This window comes from Parasteatoda tepidariorum, chromosome 2, assembly GCF_043381705.1.
Source record: "Parasteatoda tepidariorum isolate YZ-2023 chromosome 2, CAS_Ptep_4.0, whole genome shotgun sequence".
NCBI lineage: Eukaryota > Metazoa > Arthropoda > Arachnida > Araneae > Theridiidae > Parasteatoda > Parasteatoda tepidariorum.
In genome coordinates, this window is record NC_092205.1 from 60,124,402 (window position 1) to 60,148,420 (window position 24,019).

Genomic DNA, 24,019 nt, shown 5'->3' on the forward strand with positions numbered 1-24,019 from the left:
CTCAGCTAATTTTACATCAGCATAAGATTTAATAACATGAATATTGAAAATATATTTTTGAAGTATAACTGTATGTCTAAAATTTTTTTTGAATAATAATTTTGCTTTAATATTTAACTATGCATAAGTGTATATTATATGTTCCATGGATATATTATGCTTCAGTGAATAACTTACTTTGCAACATGGGGGAGATCCATAAATTAAAAAAAAAAATATTACATATTTTTTTCTGTGTCCAGCGGGGATATATGTGATGCCACAATTGGCATTACATATTTATTCCCTATCTTTTAAAATATCTTTCATTACTTAAGCTTATTTTTATTAATAGAATTATATTTAAAATAAATCAAAGACTTAATCTTTTGAAACGAACTTAAAATATTCTTCTCTTTTAGATCAATGTAACGGATACTTTTTATTTCATTACTAATGCGGATTTATTAATTCACTGCCGCCTCTAATCGAAAGAAAAAATCTATTAATAACTTTTTATTCTAAATTTCTAACCGCAAAAATGTTTCAGTTGCATGGTTGTAATAATTCTCATAAATTTGTTGGCGACTCGTGATTGCCAAGGTATTCTTTTAAACCCAATATTGATATGCTGGTAGGCTTTATTTTGGCTATGTTATAATTTAATGAATCGCCAATTTTGGATCTCCTACTCATGCTTCTGTGTCCGTTGGGAACAAATTACATGTACTCTTTTAATTTGGCTTTTGATTAGGCAGGTCGTGGGGAATTTGTCTCCCAAGGCCTGTCCTTATTAATATTATTATGCAAAATTGATTCAACTGAAATTCTTCTGGATAATTTTTTATATTTGGTGCCTCGAGCTCTGCAAATATAATAAAAATAAAAGCTTTTTTTTAAATATGATCCGGTTCAAGTGTTATATTCATCATCTTTTTCTGTTTTCATCATCTTCAATTTGTCAGTATTCTTCAACTAGTCCACTATACTGTACAAGCTTCCACCCACACCTTAATATTCCATCATCACCACTTAAATTGGCACACTGAATATTCCTTTACCATAATCATTATCACCATGTAACAGAAACATTTTTGCAGTAAGAAATAAAGAACAAAGAGTTATAAATAGATTTTTGTTTTCAATTAGTCGCGACAGTGAATTAATGAATCTTATATAACAATTGAAATTAATAGTTAGTTGTTACATTGATCCATAAGAAAAGGATAAAATATTATATATTTGCTCTTTATAAAATGTAATAAAAATTAAGTAATTGATTTATTTAAATTAAAATTCGATAAAGAATGATTAAAAAAAAGTTTAGGAAATTAGAAAAATTATACAGGCTAGAAAATATGTAATGCCTATAGTGGTATAACAGGCTCTTTGATTTAAAGCAATTTTCTTAATAGCTGATAAAACCCATGTGCCATGGGCGGAGTCAGGATGACATTATTCATAAAATTTTGCAAGAGTTTTGCATATTTTTCGTCATTACAAAATTTTATTTCTTTGTATTACATTATATGTTTCGCTGTCAAATCCTTATCTACAACTTTTTATTGCCAGTCATAGAATTGGATTGTTTCCAACAGAAAAACAAATTTAAAATATCTTTTATTATCCTCTTTTACAGTATTTATAATACGACGCTATTCAATTAATTAAAATAATTAAATATAAATAAAGTATCTTCCGATAAGTTCAAAATTTAGTATAATAAAGATATTTTAGAAAATAAAAGCAAATGCCAGAGAATTATTGATTGTTCAGTTGCTCTAAAACTAATATTTAAGAGCAAAAATTTTGAAGATTAAAAAAAGAAATTTTTTTATTATATTGCGAAAAAATAAATCAATTTTTTAATTATCGTCAGAAAACCTTATTAATTTCAAAACCAAGGAAAAACTGAGCAACAATTAAATATTTTGTTAACTGAAACTACTAAATTCATTGTAATTTAAAAAAGCTTACAATTTATTGCATTGGCTTTATAATCCAGTTATAAACGATCTCAGCTAGTCAAAACATTTAGGATAAAAAGTTATGGAATTCAATTTGATTACGTAGATATTATTAAGACAAAAAAATATGCATACAAAATTTGTATTCATATCAGACTTTTTTTACTCCTTTGAATTATGAAATGCTAATTGGAATCATTATATTTTGTTATATGCTTTTAAATACGAACCAATTAAAAAAAAACATTTTATTTGATGCATTAATTTAGAGGGAAATACAACATTAGTTTTCAGAAACAAAACTGATTTTTCTAAATTAATTAATGCATAAATTCTTGCATCGTTTCAAAATTAACCAAATGTGTGAGAAATTTCAGAGTGAGCTGAACCATAATGTATTGAAAATTTGCTATAACTTTATTTTAGTGCCAATTATTTAACCATATTAGTACTAATTAATTCTTTTTAAACTCCATTGTTGGATGTTTCGGTTAAACGTATACGGAAATGTGGTGCAATATCACTACCTCTTCATTAGAGTTGCAATAAATTTTAACGAAATCATGGTGCAAGCTACCGTTATTACGGTTCAGCAGTTATTCTATTTTTGTGAGAATGTAAAGCACTCTAACTTGAACTAAATTGAATATGTCTTGAAATAAATTGAAAGATTCATAAAATAGACCATGTTTGAACTATTTCAAAGTCAACTTATAAAAGTTTCAAAACAGTACAATTGACAGCATATTTTTGCATATTAAAAAAGCACTTTATTAAAAAATAGCTATAATTAGTATATTAATTTAAAAAAGTAAATTTTTTGATCTAGTTAAAGTATATCCAAATGAGAATAGGGTATAATTTGTGCTACATATGAATAAAGCAAAGCAACGTTAATAAAGCCCAAGAGAAGGCACAAAAATTAGCATACTATAATTTCGGTTCTATAAGAAAAAAGCCTTTCTCAATGCCTTAACACAAAATGAGAGTGGAAAAGTTAGGAGACGAGCACGTTGCAATAAGTGGTTTAACCGATAGGGGAGAAGTACAATATATGAAAGAAGGAAAATAAGAAACAAGTGTGAGGAGATTAGTATATTCTCGCAAGAAAAAGGAATTTCTTTTAAAACTAATTTTTCTGAGTATCTAACAAATGAAAATTCTAAATTTTCTATGCTTTATTATTAATTTTTTATGCTTTATTTTATTTCATTAATTTCAATTAATTAAAAAATTTATGATATTTTATGCTTTATTTTAATACTCATAAACATGTATATTTAATAAGGCCCATTCTTCTGTGGAAAAAGCTGGATTGATAGGACTGGTGAAAATGCGTTATATTGAGAGTGATAAAGACTTGAGTATGCGAGGGGACAAATTGATGGACGCTGTACTGAGAGATCGAGAGAAAGGGCTTGTTCCATTTTTTGTAAGTTTTTCTTTCCTTTTATAAGCCTTTTAATTAAAAAAAATTTTTTTGCTTCCATAATCTATGGTAGTATCAATCATAAATGATAATATATTAATATATGTTATATGATTAATATACATCGAAGAGCCCTTACATTATGACCACCCTCCATCTATAACAATGGGCTCGCCCAGGCTTTCATGGTTTCTCGCCCAGGAACAATGTTTTCATGGGGCACATTAGGACCCATAATCTTCATAGAACAATCCCTGACGTCTGTAAGCTACTTGAACATAGTTGCAGACCAGGCTCACCCATTCATGGCAACAGTTTTTCCTGCCGGGGATGGTGTTTACCAACAGGATAATGCACCATGTCATAAGGGTCGAGTCGTCGAAGAACATTCCAGTGACTTTCAAGTCATGTCTTGGCCCCCAAATTCACCTGACCTTAATCCAATGGAGCATTTGTGGTCCTACTTGGAAAGCCAAATTCGTGCTGCCACGCTTCCCCCTCGCAATGTGGGAGAATTGCAAGACCAGTTGGTGAGAGCTTGGTACCAGATACCTCAGACTACCTATCAGCACCTTGTGGAATCAATGCCACGGCGGGTGCTAGCAGTTTTGAGGGCTAAAGGTGGTCCTACATGTTATTAACAGGGTGGTCATAATGTAATGGCTCTTCGGTGTATATTATGTTACATAATTAATATCATATGAATATATGATTCATCTAATATCATAACATTAATCATAATATCAATCATTTTAATTTCTTAGGTGTGTGCTACATTAGGAACAACTGGAGGTTGTGCATTTGACAACTTGAAAGAAATAGGCTTGGTCTGTAAGTAAACAAATCCATTCACCATAGTTAATAAGCAATTTCATAAAAATGCTCATTTTATAAAAAACTACAATTATAAAATGTTTCGGTTTTAAGAGAGAAGGAACTTAAATGAATGTGAAATTTTTCTCAAATACTTTAAAAACGAATTCCAAACAATTCTCAATCACTGATAATTAATCAAAAATTTTAAAAATTATTTAATATAAAATAATTTAAGCCTGATAAATACATTATAAAATATTTATGTAAAAAAATATACTGTGTTAGTACATTTCCCAATATTACTTAATAAACTAAATATCAAGCAAGTATTTTTAATACAAAATTGTAGAGGAAATGATATTGAAGCAAAATTATAAGTTTCAAACTGCATCATAACAGAATTAGCAACAAAATATGTTAATTAATTTATAACACTTTGGGATTTTTCTTATTGTATACTTTTTTTAAAAAAATGTGATGTAAAATTCTGTTTAATATTTGCCTTTGTCTCTTCAATTATACATTTTTCAGAATAATTAAAAACAAAGAAAAATAGAATTCTGTTAGTATTCTAAATTTTAAACGGAATTCTGTTTTCAATTTTAGGTGAAAAAGAAAATATGTGGCTTCATGTAGACGCAGCATATGCCGGGAGTGCTTTTGTTTGCCCCGAGTTCAGGCATTGGTTGGAAGGCGTAGAATACGCTGACTCATTCGCTTTCAATCCATCTAAATGGTTAATGATACATTTTGACTGCACAGCTATGTGGTAAAGGACTTAACGAACTTTTGCTTATTGTATAATACTGTTTGCAGCAACTTAACCCCTTAATGATCGGTTAATTTTCAAGAAAACGGTCATAAAAGTGCCTATTTTGCTAAATACACGTATTTGATTTGTGCTGGCATCTAGTTTAAAATAAACTAACTATCTACAATTACCTTAAAAATATCATGGTACTGCCATCTGGCGTGTAAAATAAGAAATAAAATGTTCTCCGGACGAAAGAAATGAATTAGTTTATTCTTATTGGCACGTTACTACTGAACACTCCAGCCCGTCATTTTCACGGGAGCGAGAAGGAAGGGGTTGAGTTGGGTTCACAATGGCGTATCAGAGCATCTAATGAGCATATCCCGAAGCAGTTTTCAGACTGACGTATTCCGACGTGAGAACAGACGACAAAAATCTAATTTACCAGTCTTTACTCTATTTGCATAGAATTCACACTACGATTATTGTTATCGCCTGTGCCAGAAGAATAATTTACTGTAAAAACTATTATACTATACATGAACTCTTAGTGTATGGTATAATAGTATTTACAACAAATTGTTATGTAGTATAATAATGTTTGCAAGAACTTGGTATTTGTAATATGCAATACAATTGCAGCAAATTAGAGCATAGCATGGTTTGCATCAAATTTCTCATTAGTGCAATTGTCTACACAGTAGCATATTATATTGTACACTAACGTTCGCGAAAATGGGATTTAGAAATCGCTCGATAAGTACCATTCGTCATAAGTGCAATATGTTTGGATAACATTATGCTTGAATTATGTACACAAACATCTTTTAATAAGGCTTATAAACGGCCTATAAAAGATCTATAAACGGAAAACCTATTAATGATACAACCTCGACTATCAGTCATTAAAAATGACATTATATTTACAGGAACAATTTTATGTTAAGTATAAATCAGAAGTATTTGGTGTTTACTCAAAACCTGATCTGTTTTTAGACTTTCTGGACATTTTTGGACTTATGGATTTGGTCTAATTGTAATGGACCTCTTGGGGAATAGAAACAACAACAACAGTATTTGGTATTATTAACAAAGAAGTATTAAGTTTAAATTAGCTTTGATGGAGTTAATTTGCTTGTTTATTGGTTCATTCGTACAAATAAGCATTTGATAGTGTAAATTCAGAGATAATTATGGACAAAAAAGCATTACCGGATGGCGCATGACTTTTTTATGCTATTATGCCTGTTTACGTATTGTGCATATTTATTAGGATTTACTTTATTTTATAATTAGCTGAATATCAGTTCTTCGTAAGAAGGAAAAAAAGAAAATAACTAATAAATCGGCACTGAAAGAATCATGCTAATTCAATTAGAATTATTACTAAAATTATTTAATTATCAATGGCGTCGCTTTATCAATTCGCTTGGTTCCACCAAGCAGGCTTGCTGGTATTGGCAAGTATCATTAGAAACAACAACAATAATATTAAAGAAGAAAAATTCTAAATCCCCATTAAGTAACTATTAGAATTTTTCCTTTTCTTACTCAATGACATTATTAATTATTCCATTTATAAAATTATTAATTTTAATTCTTTAGCCATTTGTTACTGGATTTCCCACTGTACAATTACAATTGGTAAATTTGTTATTGGTAGGTTTGATCGTACAGAATATAATATCACAAAATGAATAACTTTAATATGCTAAAATTAAGGCATTCAATTCAGCATTCAACACTATAGTAAATTATTATTAATTAATCACACGAAATAATTAGGATATTGATTGGTATCTAAATGGGAAATAAATAACTGCTATTTATAAATAATATAATAACTTTTAACATGCATATTTACCTTGCAATTTTGTCATATAATGTTTCATTAGTTTATAGCTGATGTTGCGTAACATATTATTTTTCATTAACGACGATAATTTACATCTAACAATCTAACATTTATTAAGCTGTAAAATTAACATTTATAAAATAAAACCCCCAAATTATTAAAATGAAATATGTTTGCACTTATGTGTAATTTTAAGTGCCATAAACATTATCCATTTCAAGTTCTCTGTTACATTAAGACACACGTGAAAGCATGGGCGAAATGCACATGAATTTCTGAAAGTTCTAACATTTATTTACTTATAAAATTAACATTTATAAAATAAAAAACCCAAATTATTGAAATGAAATATGTTTGCACTTATGTGTAATTTTAAGTGCCATAAACATTATCCATTTCAAGTTCTCTTTTACATTAAGACACACGTGAAAGCATGGACGAAATGCACATGAATTTCTGGAAGTTCTAACATTTATTTACTTATAAAATTAACACTTCTTATAAGTAAAATTATTTACTTATAAAATTATTTTTAGGGTAAGGAATAGTGAAAGACTTCATCGGACATTTAATGTCGATCCATTATATTTGAAGCATGAAAACACTGGTAAGATACATTTAAATCCTAAAAGTAACAATTTTACAAATTATAAATTTATTTTATACAAATTTATTTTTTCTCTAATATTTAAAAATCTACTAGCTCCACTATGTTCGGAAATTAATCTTATATTTTATTTCGCTCTGCGGAAAAACTTATAGTTAAATTCTTAAAACTAGTAGAAAATTTTATACGAACATTGCGGTTTAAAAATTTATGTCTAAAATTACAATATAGTTTCAGTTGCCTTCAATGCTAGAATTGTTGTAATATCTTTCAAGCCACATCTAACAAAGGCAACTAATTACGGAATAAAAATATTTAAAAAAATAATAAAACATAAATTCAATTTTTTTTAAATACGGTTTTTGATTTGTGAAAAGTAAAGTAAAAAGTCCATTTTCCATAATTTAGAGAAAATCGTTGATAGGCTCATACGTGCTCGTACGTAAATATATATGAAAAGCAATTATCGCATAAAATTTAGATATCAGATTTTCTAGATAGATATTAGATTCAGATATCAGAGATATTGGATTTTCTCCTGTAGAGACTAATTTTTTTTACATTCAAAAAAATTTAATAATTTAATTTCATTTAAAAATAAATAAATAAATGTTAACGATGTTAAGTTAAGATCTCTTGTTGGGCGATTTTCACCCACTATCCCGGTCCTGAATCTCAACCCATACTTAAAAGCAACTTATGAAGCAACTTATGACTTTATTTCGAAAAGAATTTTTTTTAAACATATACTGTCGCCATCTATTTTATTTTAAAAGAATCTTTAAGTAAAGCACAAACTATGCTCTTTCCTATCTCTGGTTTAAACCGCTATTTGCGTAACTATACATTATTTTATTAGTTATTTTAAAGTAATTTTTGAGTCACAATATTTGTATTTAATTTAATTATGAGAAGGAAAGGGTGCACAAAGGAAAATATAACAATCTTACTCATAATGGGGAAGAAAATACATACATAGCTAATAAAAAGTTTAATAGTTTTTCAACAATTATCTCTTATTTGTTCAAGTTTTATCACTTCACAAATAAAAAAATTGAATTTGCAGGTCTAGCTGTTGATTTCACGGTAAGTCCGAATAGTATAACTATATTACATACAGTATGTTTACATAATAGCTATTTATTATATGATATTCATTATTACAATGCTTCTGTATTAACAACATTCAGAATAATTAAGTTATTAATATAACGAATATTATTTAATTCATCTGCATGCTTAGTGATTCTATTTTATGGTTAGCAATCATAATCTGCTGCCCAGTGGCCTGCCTACATAATATATTTTTTTCTAAAAGGTCATAATTATGCAAATTAGTTTTTATTTTTTAATATTTGTCAATAATGGTAAAATTTTCGTATTGATGAGTGTTAAACTTATGCAGCTTTAAATGATGAAAATTGAATGAAATCAGACAAATTACTGCCCGATGGAGTAGTAAAATTTCAAAAAAGGGTTAGTTCTCCATTTTGGCAGCGCAAGTAAATTCAGTTATTTTATTTATCAATTTATTACTATTATTTTTAAAAAAAATATTGTTAACCTAAAAATAAAAGTAAATAAAAATAAAAGTAAATAAAACTGAAACTGTAAAAAAAAAAAAGTTGAATTTTCTTGCATTGACAGCATTGGACTTTATCGCTTGCAAAGTGCAGAAAAAAGTGATATTATAAAATTTATACTTCTCAATAATTTTTCAATTAATTCTGAGTAAATTTTGCATTTTATCATGAAATGTTTTAAAATATTGTCCTAAAAATTTAAATACCATTTAGTACAAAAAAAAAAAAAAAAAACAAAAAAAAAAACACGTTAAATTAAACGATAAAAAAATTAGACATTTATAAAACGATGTAAAACTTCACTTATGGTATAATTTTTGAAAAGATGAGTTTTTCACTTTTATGGAAATTCAGCTTCGCTTAATTAGTTTCAGTGAGAGATAACGGGACGCATTAAGAGAAAATTAAATCTTTATCTTATAACGTTAACTTCGGACTTCAATCCTGACCAAATAATAAGCACCATATTTTCCAGATTGCTGATTCTCTCCTCTTCCTTCCTATTCACACATATTTTGAGGACCGAATATTTGAACCTATCAGTAAAAAAGTGGCATGCTAATTCACAGCTATGCATAACTTCAATATTTAAAGTTTGGTGGAATTTCACATAAAAATCGCATCTTGTACGTCTTGCAAATCTAAATATGCATGAATTTGAATGATAGATGGCAGCATCAAAACTTTCAGAGTTTTCTGAATGAGAGTAACAAAATTACATAACGTGACTAGATTCTATAGACTATTATTCTTTATTTAATCATAATTTGCATTTTAAGATTTAATTGCTTGCTACAAAATGTAATATTTACCTTTATAATCAAATTTTTAAAATTTCTCCATTCTATTCAATTGTAGAATAATATAGACTGCTACAAAATAATTCAACTTAAAAGTATTTTATAAAATACTATTTTTGTTCGAGGTTTCTAGATATAGTACTGAAAATTGCTTTATTGAGAACATACTCCATTTTTTAATACAAACCAATATAAATATTTGCAGAATATAGATATGAAATTTTTGTTTCAGTTTCATTTCAGTTTTACTTCTGTTTCTTAGAGAACTAGAATTTTAATGGTGCTGCCATCTAATGACAAAAATTATGAACAGCTTTGCACAAATCGATGAATTTAATTTAACTCGTCTTCTTATATAACAAGCTATACTATTGCTAGTATAGTAATAATCTTTTCTGAACAACTGGTTTATCTCTCAAATGAATAATTGCAACATCGTAATAGTGCTTTGAATCCCTGTGCAGTACCTAAAGGTACTCCTTTCCCTTAAAATTTGTATATAGAGAGAAATTATAAGATGATTTGTATCTAGCACTTGTGCCTGTCCTTAATTTCTGTTTGCTTAGTCAGCTATGTAATGTCACATTTCTAAAATGTTTGCAATATATTTTTTAAAGTTGTAATACAAATTTTATAAAATCACAGCACTGGCAAATACCGCTGAGTAAACGCTTCCGTGCTCTAAAATTGTGGATGGTCCTGAGGAATTACGGTATAAAAGGACTTCAGAAGCACATTCGTCATGTAAGTAAACTCTTATTTGCCATGTAAATTAACTTAATATTAAATTTGCTGTTAAATGTTACTTGCAAACGAGTCTTAGCTTTGCAGCAGTGGCAGGTGCTAGAACAGCGGTTCCCAAATGTTTTGTCTACGGAATCCTAAATAATCAATCTTCTTCCGACGGAACCCTGACTTCATAATTGAAGTGAATAATGACAATTTTGTACGCATTAACCGTCAAAATACTACTTACTTTTGACTTTTGAACTTTTTTATAATTAATGAGAGAAATGAATTTCTTTTCATCGCTCTATCATGAGTAATTGAGTTTTATGTTCGACAGTTAAATTCGCAGTCTTGAAAATGTAACTAGTCTAGCTAAAAATTTGTTTTTACATTGCTATAAAAAAAGAGCTTTTGTAAATATTTAAAATGGTTATTAGGAAAGCGTATTTCTTTATTAAGGAAATCAGTTATTTTATTTTGATTTGAAAAAAAAAAAAAAACGAAAACAGTGTGAAATGTTATTGCAATTCTTTTATAATTGCATGTTCTTTTCCTAATTTTTCATGAAATATATTGTTAGAAGATTTTTTTTTCAAAATTTTAATTTCTCTCTCTTCGGCATTTTACTTTAAACATAATTTCATAAAGGGAATGGAAATAATAAGTAAAATATGTAGTTCTAATTGTATCTAAATACAATTGCAGATTTCAAAAATGTTAAAGAAAAGTCTTCAGTCTTGGAACTCCGTTAAATCTCCTGCGGAACCCTAGGTTTTCGAGGAACACAATTTGGGAACCGCTGTACTAGAGTCATCAATTGGCTTACGAGCAACAATTATTCCCCAGTTCATAGTTATCATAATATCATATGTATTAGAGTTGTATTCAAAATTGCATTTAGAATTTAATAAAAAAGGATTAAAAACTTTTAACTATGTAAATGTAATTTAATTATATACATAAATAATATCTTTAACAATTAAGATAGTTTTGTGAAGAATATTTTATAAGCATATTTTATACTAGTTGGAATCAATAATTGAATAATCTATTGAAAAACTAAAATAATTTAAATATATCATACATAGTGTTCTATAATTTCCACATTTAGAATTCGTTTTCTGAACTCGTGTCAAAATTATTATCAAATATTGATATCACATTTGAGATCGTAAAAGCAAAATCGTAATCAAAACCTGGATAATCATTAAAAAAGAACAAAGAACATTAAAAAAGAAAAGAACTATTATTACAAACTTAAAATTTTTCTCACTACTCAAATTGATTTTGATGTTTTTTAAAACATCATCCGCAATAGTGATTCGTAAGATTTTTAAAGAATTTTGCTTTTTTTCCCTCACTTACAATTACTTGTCAACTTTATTGTATATATTTGTAAACGTCATGGTTGAGAAGGACTTTAGAAATACAAATTACTGGCGGTGAATGAGGATTGATTGGAACAAAAACAATACGTTATTAAATTATTATAATTAATTTTTATTTAATAGATAAACTAATTGGAAGCTAATTGAAAGATTTAATGTAGCTTTTCACTTTTAATAAAATACAAAAGGAATTTTAATTTAAAAATATCTAGTATTTTTACCTAACTATAAGATTTCTATAAAATCAGTTTTAATTAATAAAATAAATAATAAATCAATAATAATAAAGCAATTATTAATAAAACAGGCTTACAGATATTCCTTATAGTGTAGATTCTTATTTAGTGATTATAATAAAACATATAATAATTATTAAATTATTTTTAGTTTATAAATTGGAGCTATAAATGATTGTCTTCAGAGAAAAATAAACCTTGTGGATGACAATTTTTTTGCGAACTTTGTGTAAAATATTTGTTTTTAATGAAAAATGTTTAACACTTTTTTAAAATTTCCATTAAGGGTATTAAGCTTGCAAAACTATTTGAAACGCTTGTTCGAGATGATGACAGATTTGAAATTCCTGCCCAGAGGCATCTTGGTCTGGTTGTGTTTAGAATCAAAGTATGATGTTTAGAAAAAAATTATTTTACTCATGCTTTCTTTTTCTTTTTTTTATTAAGGTGAAGTTAGGAGAGTCTGCGCACAATTCAACAAACAATGTTTTGCGAAAAAAAAAACTACATAGCTATGCCATGTCCTAGACGTTTGTAGCAATCAACTTGCTCTATGAAGTTTACAAAGCAGTACTACCTTTCTTACAAATACTTAGAATTGCAGTGTGCGTACTGTACTATCTCCCAGAACTTCTATGTGCGCAATCTCTCCTAGATTTACCTTATAAAAATGTTCTGTTATGTTTTTGTTGTCGTCGGCTATCAAGGCAAAGGGGGTGCGGTTGTCCTTGTTTTCTAGTGGTTCCGTCAATGGCGAAGAATTCAACTTCTGCCTCACCCATACGTCACACCCGTTTATAGGGCGGATTCATTAATACATCCACTCATTCACCCACAGATAGTAATTTTGGCCTCAACTAGAGAACGATCAATCACCTATTCAATAACCTCAAAGGTATTGATTTCTTATGGGAACATGGAGGACTTGGTGACCCAACGGATTGAACGTGCACCAATTTTGACCTGAACGATCAATCTCCAATTCATTATCGACAGAGGTATTGATTTGTCATGGGAACATGGAGGACTTTGTGACCCGATTCAAACTACCGTTCTCACAAACGTGAGTCCTGCTCTCTGCCTACCAGGCTATCCCGGCCTTTTAAATGCTCTGTTATATTTCTAATTTATAACAAAAATGCATTGTCTTCCCGATAACGAACTTCTACCATATATTTTTTATTAAAAATAATGTCCTCAATTAATGATTATCACATAAATCTAAAGTTTTTTTTCTTCCAAAAATGACATTGTTTAAGCTTTCAATACAAATACTTCTGTTGGATGCAATTTTAAAAAAAAGATATTCTTCTTTTAACTTCTCCAAAATTAAAAAAATGTTTTCATTATTTTTGTTTGAACATAATTTTTTTGAGATTGCAAAGCACTTGATAGAAATTTTGAAAAATAGGCACTTTTGACTGAATATATCTTTGCATATCTTGAACATATCTTGAACCTATTTTTAAAACTATATAAAATTTCTTTTATTTTTGCTCGTTTGATCATTCTTATATTTTATCTAACATTGTTTTTAATTAAAGTTATTGTTCTATAAAGTTAAATATTTAACTTTCAATAAATTCGTCACAATTCAAGAAATTTTTTTTAAAAAAAATGAGATTTTCCTCTCGGGAAAAAAAGGAAAGAACAAATTTTAAAACTTTTGAAATATCTGAAAGTTGAGTAATAATTTTTTTTAAGATTCAGATTTCTTATAAATTTAATAAAAGTAAATTAAAACTGTGTTTTCCTCTGATTTGTTTGAGATAATACGTATGCCTAAATAGAAATCCAAATTAGTTTTTATTTTGCATGTCTTATTGTTTTTAAATTATTATCAATAGTTATTATTTGTTTAAGGTCATCGACCTATTATGTTAAGTAATTCTTTTATAAATTCAGCGCTATATAATGTTATTTTAGTCAACAACAAAATTTTTCAAAAACGAGTTATTTTCCCTCTCGAAGGAAGAATAGACAAAATCCATTTTTTTAAATTTGTATGATAATGTTTAATCAATTTCAGAAATTCTTATAGATTTAATAAAAGTGAATTAAAACTCGAAGAACTGTTCTGATTTCTTTTTTTTTTTGTGTAATCATTTAAGAAACAATAGCAAACAATTTCATTCTATAAGGTTATCGTTCTCTAACGTTACAAAACAACTTCAACTTATAACAATTATTTTTAACTCAAAAAGTGTCTTATGTAGACAACGATTTTGAAATGGAAAAGTAGAAAATGATTTCGAAAGCTGAATCGTTTATTTAGAAAACGCTTTATCACTTTTCTCTATCTAAATCACACACACACTTATAGATTTTACATAAATAAGATAAGCTCTTAAATTTTGTGTGTAAAAAATGATATTATAGCAATGCTATTTAAGCTTATTTTATAAAATAACAGTTCAATGCTGAGTTCTATCATATGATATTAGTTTTAATTCAACACTTTCAATTACTTTTGAAATTAATTCAAAAATAAAATATAATGCTATTCAGAAAATTTAAAAAAGAAATTATCCAATCAGCCTTAATTAGTAATTTTCTTACTATCGTTTAAATTGAATTCCCCACTCTTATTTTATTACTCTTGAAATAAATTCGAAAATGAAATATACTGTGATTGAAAAATATAAAAAAAGAGTACTTCAATTAAATATCCATTAGCTTTACCCACCACGAATTAATTAACATTAGCTTTTATCATTTAATGAATGATCTTTTCTTTGTTTTATCTTTATTTAAAGTATTAATGAATTTAAATTTAGAAATAGTATATTATTGATTGTACAAATAATATACTATATATAAATATATATATATATATATNAAGCATATATATATATATATATATATATATATTATTTCTATTATTTAAATTCATTCAAGCAAAGTAAAATAATGCAAGGATATGCTTATAAAAAAAAATTGAAAAATCGATCTTAGATAAATTTTTATCACCTTTTGTTATAATGATAAATCAGAACATTAAGTTTTTTTTCAAATTTTTTTTTCGTTAATGTAAAAGTAAACTTAAATCAACTGTCATCTTACAACTGCAGACTCCTATGAGGTGAAAAAAGGTCTGCGATCCACTTTTTTTCCCCCCACAAAAATAAATTCTACTTTCTTGTAGACGCCGTTTTGACTCAACTCTTATTATGTACACTACTAAATCTCGAATCAAGACCGGTTCTAAACCGGCGAGGAAGACAGAACATTTTGTTCCCTGAAGAAATTATATGATGTGAACTTACATGACCTTACAATATTTGATCTAAGAGATGTATAGTTAAATATATTTTTTAACGTAATCTTAGGAATCAAGTGGCAAGTCGCAAAAATAGAGTTTTAGCTTTAAATCGATAATTTAAGAAATATGATGATAAATATCAAAAATTAAAATTGAAGTCTTAAATAAAGGATTTCTATTGATATTATTAGTAATAGTGAAAGCTTAATAATAATAGCAATAGATTATTAATAATTGTACCATCATTAATAATGGTTGTCTGTAGCCGGATTTAATTAACGAAAGGTGAAGCCAAAATTAAACTCTAGTAGGCAGGTAATTTTTATATGTGTTAGTTTTATACTAATATTTTTTTAAATGTTAGAAGTTTATTTTGAATTTGTTTAGGTATCAAAAAGTTTGCTATGAAAGCTAGCTTATCTCAATGCTTCGTATAGAAATTCCCTTGTCTTCTGTGTTGGGTTCAGAGTTACTAGACTATTGAGTTGAACATTGATATTTGTAAACCCAAAAATAGGTTGAATGTTCAAGGGCTGTTATAGCCCTTTGAAGCAGATGGACATCGATGTGCCTTTCTATATATTTTTTTCTAACTCACCAATTAGTATCCAAAATATATTTTGGCTTATTTTAATTAAAATAAAATAGTCTAGTAGTTACTAAAAAAGGTTAGATTATCGAAATTATATTTGTTCTAAAATACAAAATCCAAAAAAAAAGTAGTTTGAAAAAAAATAATTGAAAATTCATATTCAAAAATTTATCAATTTCTGATTTTATAAATTAAGGAAATTTCAATGATGAATTTAATTAATGAATTTCAATGATGAGTTTCTCTTAGATCTAAATAATTGTAAATAAGTAGAAATTTATAAAAAAAACAAACATTGTTTGGAAGTGAACCGTGTTAGAAAGATCTATAGAGCAGAAAAAGACATTGATGTTTTATTTTGTATTTCATAACCATAAATTATTAAAATGATAAATATAATATTTTTCAAATATTTTTACTTAAATTAACACAAAATAATCTAAAGAAGTAGAAAAAATGTGTTTAAAAAAAATCTGAGTCAAGGGTTAAAGTATGTATGCGTGCTTTTAGTTGGGTAATATGGGTGTTAATATTTTAGTATTAAAGTCTTTCTAAACTGCATTGAATAATTTTATAACATGTAATTTCTATCCGCTACGGTTCTGTTAAGACTAATTTGAATTCGTCTAAATATTCTCTCTGTACTAAGCGTATGTTTGATTTACAAACTAAGTCATTTCAAGAACTAGTGTATATAGGCATCTAGATTAATGACACTTACATTATATTGTCTCGTATCGCAACCAATTAATTCCCTCATATATATTTCAATGCGAGGTTTGCGAACTACTAATTACCTAATATGTACTTCATTGCAAAATTTGTATATTACCAACTGCATCGTACATATTTCAATGCGAAATTTACAAAATACCAATCACTTTATATGTATTAGAATACAAAATTTGCAATCAACCAATTGCTTCACATGCATTTTAGGGCAAAATTTGCAAACTTTAATTTCCTTACAGATATTTATATATATACAATGTAAAATTGCTACTTGAAAATTGTATTTTACTAACGTACAAATGTTATTTTATCCTTATAAAAGGGTGAAAACGAGCTAACCGAAACACTTCTGAAGAAAATAAATACCAGTGGAAAACTACATTGCGTTCCTAGTTCTCTTAAGGGTAAATATGTCATCCGTTTCACAGTCACATCACCTCGGACAACATTCCAAGACATCCAGAATGACTGGACCTTCATCCAGTTAATGTGCAGCCAAATCTTAAACGAATCACCATCTGGAAGACGTCCTCTGTCCATAGCCGAGATCAAGAGGCGGAACCCTTCATTTGGTACTAGTCTACTTCTGAGCAACAGTCCTATGACTCCCAAAGTTATGAATGGTAGTTTTGTCGCAATTTTCGAAGCAGGAGATGCTTTGAAGGTAATAACATTTCCATTTATTTAATCTGTTTGGTAAATGGTCAATCTTATACGAGGGTTAACTTGATTTTTCTTGGAAGTTCAAGTTAAGCTTTGTAAACTGAGGAACAATTCATTCGGTACTAGTCTACTTCTGAGCAAAAGTGCTATGGCTCCCAAGGTTAGGAATGGCTGTTTTGTCACCATTTTCGAAGCGGGAGATGCTTTTTAGACAAATATATTTCCATTGATTTAGTTCGTATGGTAAATGGTCTATCTTATACGAGGGTTCATTTGATTTTCCTGGAAGTTCAAGTTAAGCTTGTAAACTGAGGAACAATTCATTCGCTACTAGTCTACTTCTGAGCAACAATCACGTCTCCCACAGTTAAGTTATAAATAGTAGTTTTTTCACCATTTTCAAAGCAAGGGATGCTTTGAAGGTACTAATATTTCCATTTATTTAATCTCTTTGGTAAATGGTCTATCATCTTATACGAGGGTTAATTTGATTTTCTTGGAATTTGGCGGAACAGTTCAAGTTAAGTTTTGTAAACTGAGGAGTAATTCATTCGGTATTAGTCTACTTCTGAGCAATAATCATGACTCTCGAAGTTAAGTTATGAATAGTCAATATAATAGTTATAATTAGTAAACTGAGAAACAATTTATTCGGTACTAGTCTTCTTCTGAGCCACAGTCATAACTCCCTAAGTTTAAGTTATGAATAGCAGCTTTGTCAGCATTTTCGAATAAAGAAGTGATTTGAATGGTATTTCCATTAATTGAACCTGTTTGGTCATCTTATACGAGGTTACCTTATCTCAGTTTGGTCACTTTATATATACGATACATATTATCGATCCCCTTATACGAGAGTTACTTAGATTTTTTTTAAATTCCGCCAAACAGTTTATTTTAAGCATAGTAAACTGATGAACTCTTCATTCGATGCTAGTCTTATTCTGAGCAACATTTCTATGACTCCCCAGGTTAGGAATAGCAGTTTTGTTACAATTTTCGAAGTGGGAGATGCTTTGTAGACAATTATATTTCCATTGATTTAATTCGTATGGTAAATGATCTACCACATCGTACTACCGTTATTTTGATATTTTTTTGGAATGCAGTTAAACGGTTCAGGTTAAACTTATAAAATTGAGGAACCCTTAATTCGATACTAGTCTATTTCTGAGTAACAGTCATATGATCCCCAAGTTAGGAAAAGTAATTTTGTAGTCAGTTTCGAAGCTAGAGAGGCTTTAAAGGTCTTTATATATATACTGTAATGAGCACAGCAGTTCGTATCGATTGGAGATGAACAAAACAGTCCTTAGGACTCCAAAAATTTATTGGTAGAATCTTCAAGAAAAGACAGCAATTTTCAGCACTTAATTGCAGCATGGATAATTGGCTAGTGCACAACAAATCACCGGCTCTGAAACTTCAAACTGTTCACAAGAGACCCGTAAATCAGATTACTATTGAGGTCACAAAAGGACTAATGTTCTCTCTACTTTACTGCGAGGCACACTCCTATTAATATAGGGCTGGCGATGGACACAAGAACTTTCGGCATAATTCTTGACAATTCTTGTAAAACTCCGTAAATATTAGTCGTATCGCTTTGAAACTCAAATTTTCCAGAACTATCATTTTGTTGCAAAATGGTCGCTAAGTATCGCCAAGTAGCCAAAATTATCTCCAAGTCGACAAAAATGTTAAGTGTACCCAAATGAATTTTCATATCTACATACTAAATTGTATTACATTCATTTATCTACTAATTAGTTTGGTTTTTATTAATTAGTTTGGTTTTACCTGATTAAAAGCTTCATTCACTTCAAAAGTACATAAAAGGTAAATAAAAATGACTTGTGAAAAAATGAGAACATGTGAGTCAGACTTGAATAAAAAGAAACAAGAGTGATTTGAAGCGTAAAAGTTAAAGTTGTCAACGAAAAATGGAAAAATAAAGAGGATAAACCTCAAAAATAGAGAGTTTCTCTTCTTTATTTTCCCATTTTCCATTGACAATGTTTTATATTTCAAATCACTTTTGTTTCTTCTTATTCCTGTCTGACAAGTCTTGAAAATGGGCGCCTATTTTTGAAGCGCTTGAAACAGGTCGATTTTTATTTACCTTATAAATATCTTTGAAGCGAATGAAGCTGTAACAGGTAATATTTTACCGCGTCAGTTTCTTCGAAATATTTACTTGATAGTTTGGTTTTACTTTATCCATGGTAACAGTTCTATTTCCTTCTCGTGTAAAACTATATGAACATAGATGTTAACATTTACTAGTTTAACAAATAGCTTTTCCTAAAACAAATTCGGGAAATCTTTGTCTATGTAAAAAAGATAATAAATTTTGCTTTCAATAAATCAAACTATTGGAGCCATATTTCTCAGATTGCCGCCACCTCCTGTATTTTGAATGTTAGAAATCGGAATCCATCGAATAAAAAGGGGAGGCTTATTCAGGGACAATGCGTTTTCATGTCTGAATTCGTGACTTAAAATATCGTCAGCACTAATTAATTAGCATGTTTGAGGTCATCCCCTCGAATCATTAAGATTGAGTCCTAGAAGATAAAGATTCAATCATTAGATCAAAAATTATTCAGGGTGGTCCATATTTCATTTTGCGTACTGTTCAGTAACATTTCTACTTTTTTTTTTTATTTATTTAATTTTTTTGTTTGTTATTATTTTAGATGATTTGGAATAAATATGTAATTATTAATTCCCTTGTGTAAAACTGAAAAAAAAAAATTAAATTTCGTTTGTATAATTGCTATTCTATGAATTAATTAAAAATAGGTAAAAATTTATCTCGCCCTACGAGCAAATTTGAATTCAAATTTAGCAATGCTAAGTTTTTGTTTCACAGTTTCTCAAAACGCGATCACTACTTTTTAGTTTTCAACTTCTGTCAAACAAAATCATGACATTTTTTAATTGTTTCATTAACTATTAGACTAATCATATTAGACTCTATTGTTAAAAATCCCAAAAATGCAACTCGGTTTATGCCTTTTATTTGTTTATTACACGTTGATCTACATTGCAACAACCTTACGCAGACTTGTATTGTTTACATTTTCTAAGGAAACTCACCTCGCTTTATGTGTTTTATTTGTTAATCACACGTTGAGCAATGTTTAAACTATGTATAAGCTTGCTTTATTAGTATTTTAATTAAAATGCTAACTCATTTTAAATTTTTTATTTTATTATAACATGTTATATGAATCTGCAACAACAATGCGAAGACATTCACTGTTAATACTTTAATATAAATATTAACTCATTTTATTTTATTTTTTAAATCTTTACTACATTTTTCAGCTGTTTAAAACTTCTGAAGCTTCTTGCATTTTCACAGTATTGTCAACCTTTTTCTTAAATTTTTGTTTTTAATTAGCTTATTTTTCTTTAAAAAAAAATCAGATTTTCGGTCAAGCTCAAGTTTTTCTCCTACGGCGCCACAAAAAACTTTTTCTTAAATTCTTATTTTTAATTAGCTTATTTTTTCTTAAAAAAAATCAGATTTTCACTCAAACTCAAGTTTTTCTCTTACGGTGCCACAAAAACCTTTTCTTAAATTCTTGTTTTTAATTAGCTTATTTTTTTAAAAAAAAAAACAGATTTTCGGTCAAGCTTAAGTTTTTCTCTTACCTGGCCACAAAAGCTTAATTATTTTTAAACCAATAATTGTAAAAGTTTACGGTGTGAGTAGTAGATGTGTGCGTTATTCTCAAAATTTCATTTTTATTTCACAATAGGTAGGAAAATGGAGATATCCCGTTAGAGCTAGATCGGCATCAGTCTTTTAGCACTTTTTTTTAGGAATTGCGCTCTCTAAAAAAAAGGTACGATAAGATTTTTATTTATCTAAGAAACTGAATTTTATTTAATCTAAGGAAGTTAAACTGCACCATGCATTATTTAATGCATGGGGCAATGATTATGAAATATTTTACATTTAGAAATGATTGCATATCAAAACACTCTGTGGATTTCATTTTTCCTACCTTCTAAAATTTCATGAATTATTTAAAAATATTCAGAAGTATTTATTAATATAAGGTTAAAAAAAACTCACCTTTAATTCTAAATAACAAAATCTAAAATTCAAAGAAAATAGATTGAATGTGTTTCTCACTATTTACGCTGGTATCACGTTTCAGGAGCTCGTCAGGTATCGGATTTTAAAAGTTTTCAATGCTTAGAAAATCATTCAATCGCTATAAAATGCTTAAAATTTTCCGTTTAGTTGATCGGTTAATTTAAACTAGCTAAAATAATTAAATTAGTTCAAAAATTAGCTTGACTGCTTGATGAAGTTGAATAAGATCGATTTCCAAGAAGAACCTTTCACCATCTCTCGATATTATCCAAGTGGACTCAGAAATTGTATAAAGTATGAATAAATCAACAAATCCAGCTTAATACATTTTTATCTGACGTTTTCCGTTTATCACAAATTTTCCATTAATTTTTGTTATCTTTATGAAGAGAGGGTGAAAAAAAGTTGTTTTTTTAAAAAAATTTTTTTTTAATCTATTATTTATCTGTAATTTTTTATTGAATTTAATAATAGTTTTAATTTCATTTTAATATTTATTTATTTTCATTTTAATACTTTTTTATTTTGTTTAAATAAAATTTTACATTAAATTTCATTTTTATTATTTATATTGTACAAAATCGTTTCATAATCCCTGCTCTTATATAATAGTTTTGGAATCATTGCAAAATGAAGGAACACTAGGGGATTAATGATAAATTTTATTGGAAAAAATCAAAAGCTTTATTAAGTCAGACAAATCATTATCAATGGCAATTTCTATAATGGCTGAATTAAGAGCAACAGAATTAGTTTGACAACTGGATAAAACTGAATAAGATCGATTTCTAAGAAGTCCCTTTTTCCATCTGTCTATATCATAAAACAACCAAACTAGTTGTAATGCTTAAAAGCTTATATTCCCTGGTATTTACCTATGTAATGATCCTCCAGATTTTCGCAAAGCTTTTGTTTTACACTTAGATATTTATTTATGTTTCCTGATATGTATTTTTTTCTGTGTCATATATTTTAATTTTATAACAGTCATTGAACAGCCAACCCAATTTACGACTACTAATGATCAACAACGTAGTCATGCAATTTTGAACCCAATCTAGAAGACAAGTATTGGGAGAAATTTGTCTTCGTGGAGGACTTTTTAACTGGTCGATACGAATTCCACATCTAGCTTGCACCGACCAGAGTGCTGACGTATAATATCCTCATTGGTAGACGGATCAAGGGTTAGAATCCCCTTGCCGTCAAGCTAACCGCGGAAAGTTTTCATGGTTTTCCTTTCCATGCAACGCAAAGCCATATATTGTTGAGAATGATTAAAAAAATTCATGTTAAAAGAGCTGAATACGAAATACCTTGCATAATATTATTATTTCTAAAATTATTCTGGCATAAAATTTTAACTAAATTTTTTGTTAAAAATTTGGTTTAACTCCGTGATGTGCATATTCTTTTCGAAACTTCATATATCAATGATTGTTCATAATGATTATAAAAATTCATGTTAAAGGGGGTGAATCCAAAATATCCTGTGAATTTTTTTTGCATTGAACTTTTATTTTAATATTTCTAACATTAACTTAGCATAAAAATTTAAATATTTTTTTTTTGATAAAATCTTTTTTTAATATCCTGATGCCTACGCTTTTTTTTTATAACTTCATATATATTGATAATGATTCTAAAATATCATGTTAAGGGCAGTGAACACGAAACATTTTGCGCATTGAATTTTTACTTTATTATTTATAATATTAACCTAGAATTTTGAAGAAAATCATTCTTATTTTGTTATTTCAGCGTCATTTTTACAAGAGTTTTATTGCACTTCTCACACTTCCGCACCTGATACCCGTAAGTACTAATAATTTATTTCTCGCCCTCATGCTGCTTATTCAGGAGTTTTTAGATAGGAACGGGACTTTAAGAATTGCCAGCAAGGATTCACCAGTCTTGCAAAGAAGGCTCAAGGGGCTCATCAGAGGGCAACGGCAGTACAGTCTGGACTCCCACATAGACTTGATGGTGGCTGCCAACTCAGACAAAGAGGATAAAACTTCAAAAAACAGTGTTCCAGCCATCGAAGAACTCAGCCATGGACAGGATGCAGAAGAGGATACGCGTTGTACCAAGTGTGGACAAGTGCTCTCCACAGAGTAATTTAATTTAGTCATGACTATTATCATTTGCAATTTTTTTCTCTGTATAATTTATGGAGATATATTTTAATGCGTTGCATGTAGTTGATATTTTTGTTGTTGTTGCTTTTATCATCATATGCTTTTTAAATAAATGTTGCAAGCTGATATATTGCCTCTTTCATATTGCAGTCTGCGATGTAAGACGATTAGAGTACGTTTTTGTTTCCAAAATAATGTGGATTTTCTTCCTACGTTTTGTGCCATTTTCAGAATTAACATACATGGCTCTAGCTGAAGATACCAGATAGAAGTGCAAGGTTGATTTTAATGTAACAATATTAATCACAAAGCCCAACAAGGTTTATAATTGATTAGCAAATAAACTATACAAGCTTGAAGCAATGTTAAATT

At 28.4% G+C, this 24,019-nt stretch overlaps 1 protein-coding gene across 6 annotated transcripts in view; it reads left to right on the top strand.

Moving 5' to 3' along the window:
* LOC107456663 (histidine decarboxylase) overlaps window positions 1–23,773 on the top strand; it is a 53,607-nt gene extending 29,834 nt beyond the window's left edge. For 3 of the 6 annotated variants that reach the window (XM_071177648.1, XM_071177647.1, XM_071177649.1), the window contains exons 7-16: window positions 3,235–3,378; window positions 4,140–4,206; window positions 4,798–4,960; window positions 7,337–7,407; window positions 8,474–8,493; window positions 10,436–10,534; window positions 12,430–12,531; window positions 17,052–17,393; window positions 21,163–21,249; window positions 23,268–23,773. In XM_071177648.1, the coding sequence (XP_071033749.1) occupies window positions 3,235–3,378; window positions 4,140–4,206; window positions 4,798–4,960; window positions 7,337–7,407; window positions 8,474–8,493; window positions 10,436–10,534; window positions 12,430–12,531; window positions 17,052–17,393; window positions 21,163–21,213 (1,059 nt within the window). In that variant the 3' untranslated portion in view covers window positions 21,214–21,249; window positions 23,268–23,773. The remainder of the gene's footprint in view (window positions 1–3,234; window positions 3,379–4,139; window positions 4,207–4,797; window positions 4,961–7,336; window positions 7,408–8,473; window positions 8,494–10,435; window positions 10,535–12,429; window positions 12,532–17,051; window positions 17,394–21,162; window positions 21,250–23,267) is intronic. The other 3 variants (XM_016074594.4, XM_071177646.1, XM_016074593.4) reach the window with 1 other exon arrangement.
* The last annotated feature ends 246 nt before the right edge of the window (window positions 23,774–24,019 follow it).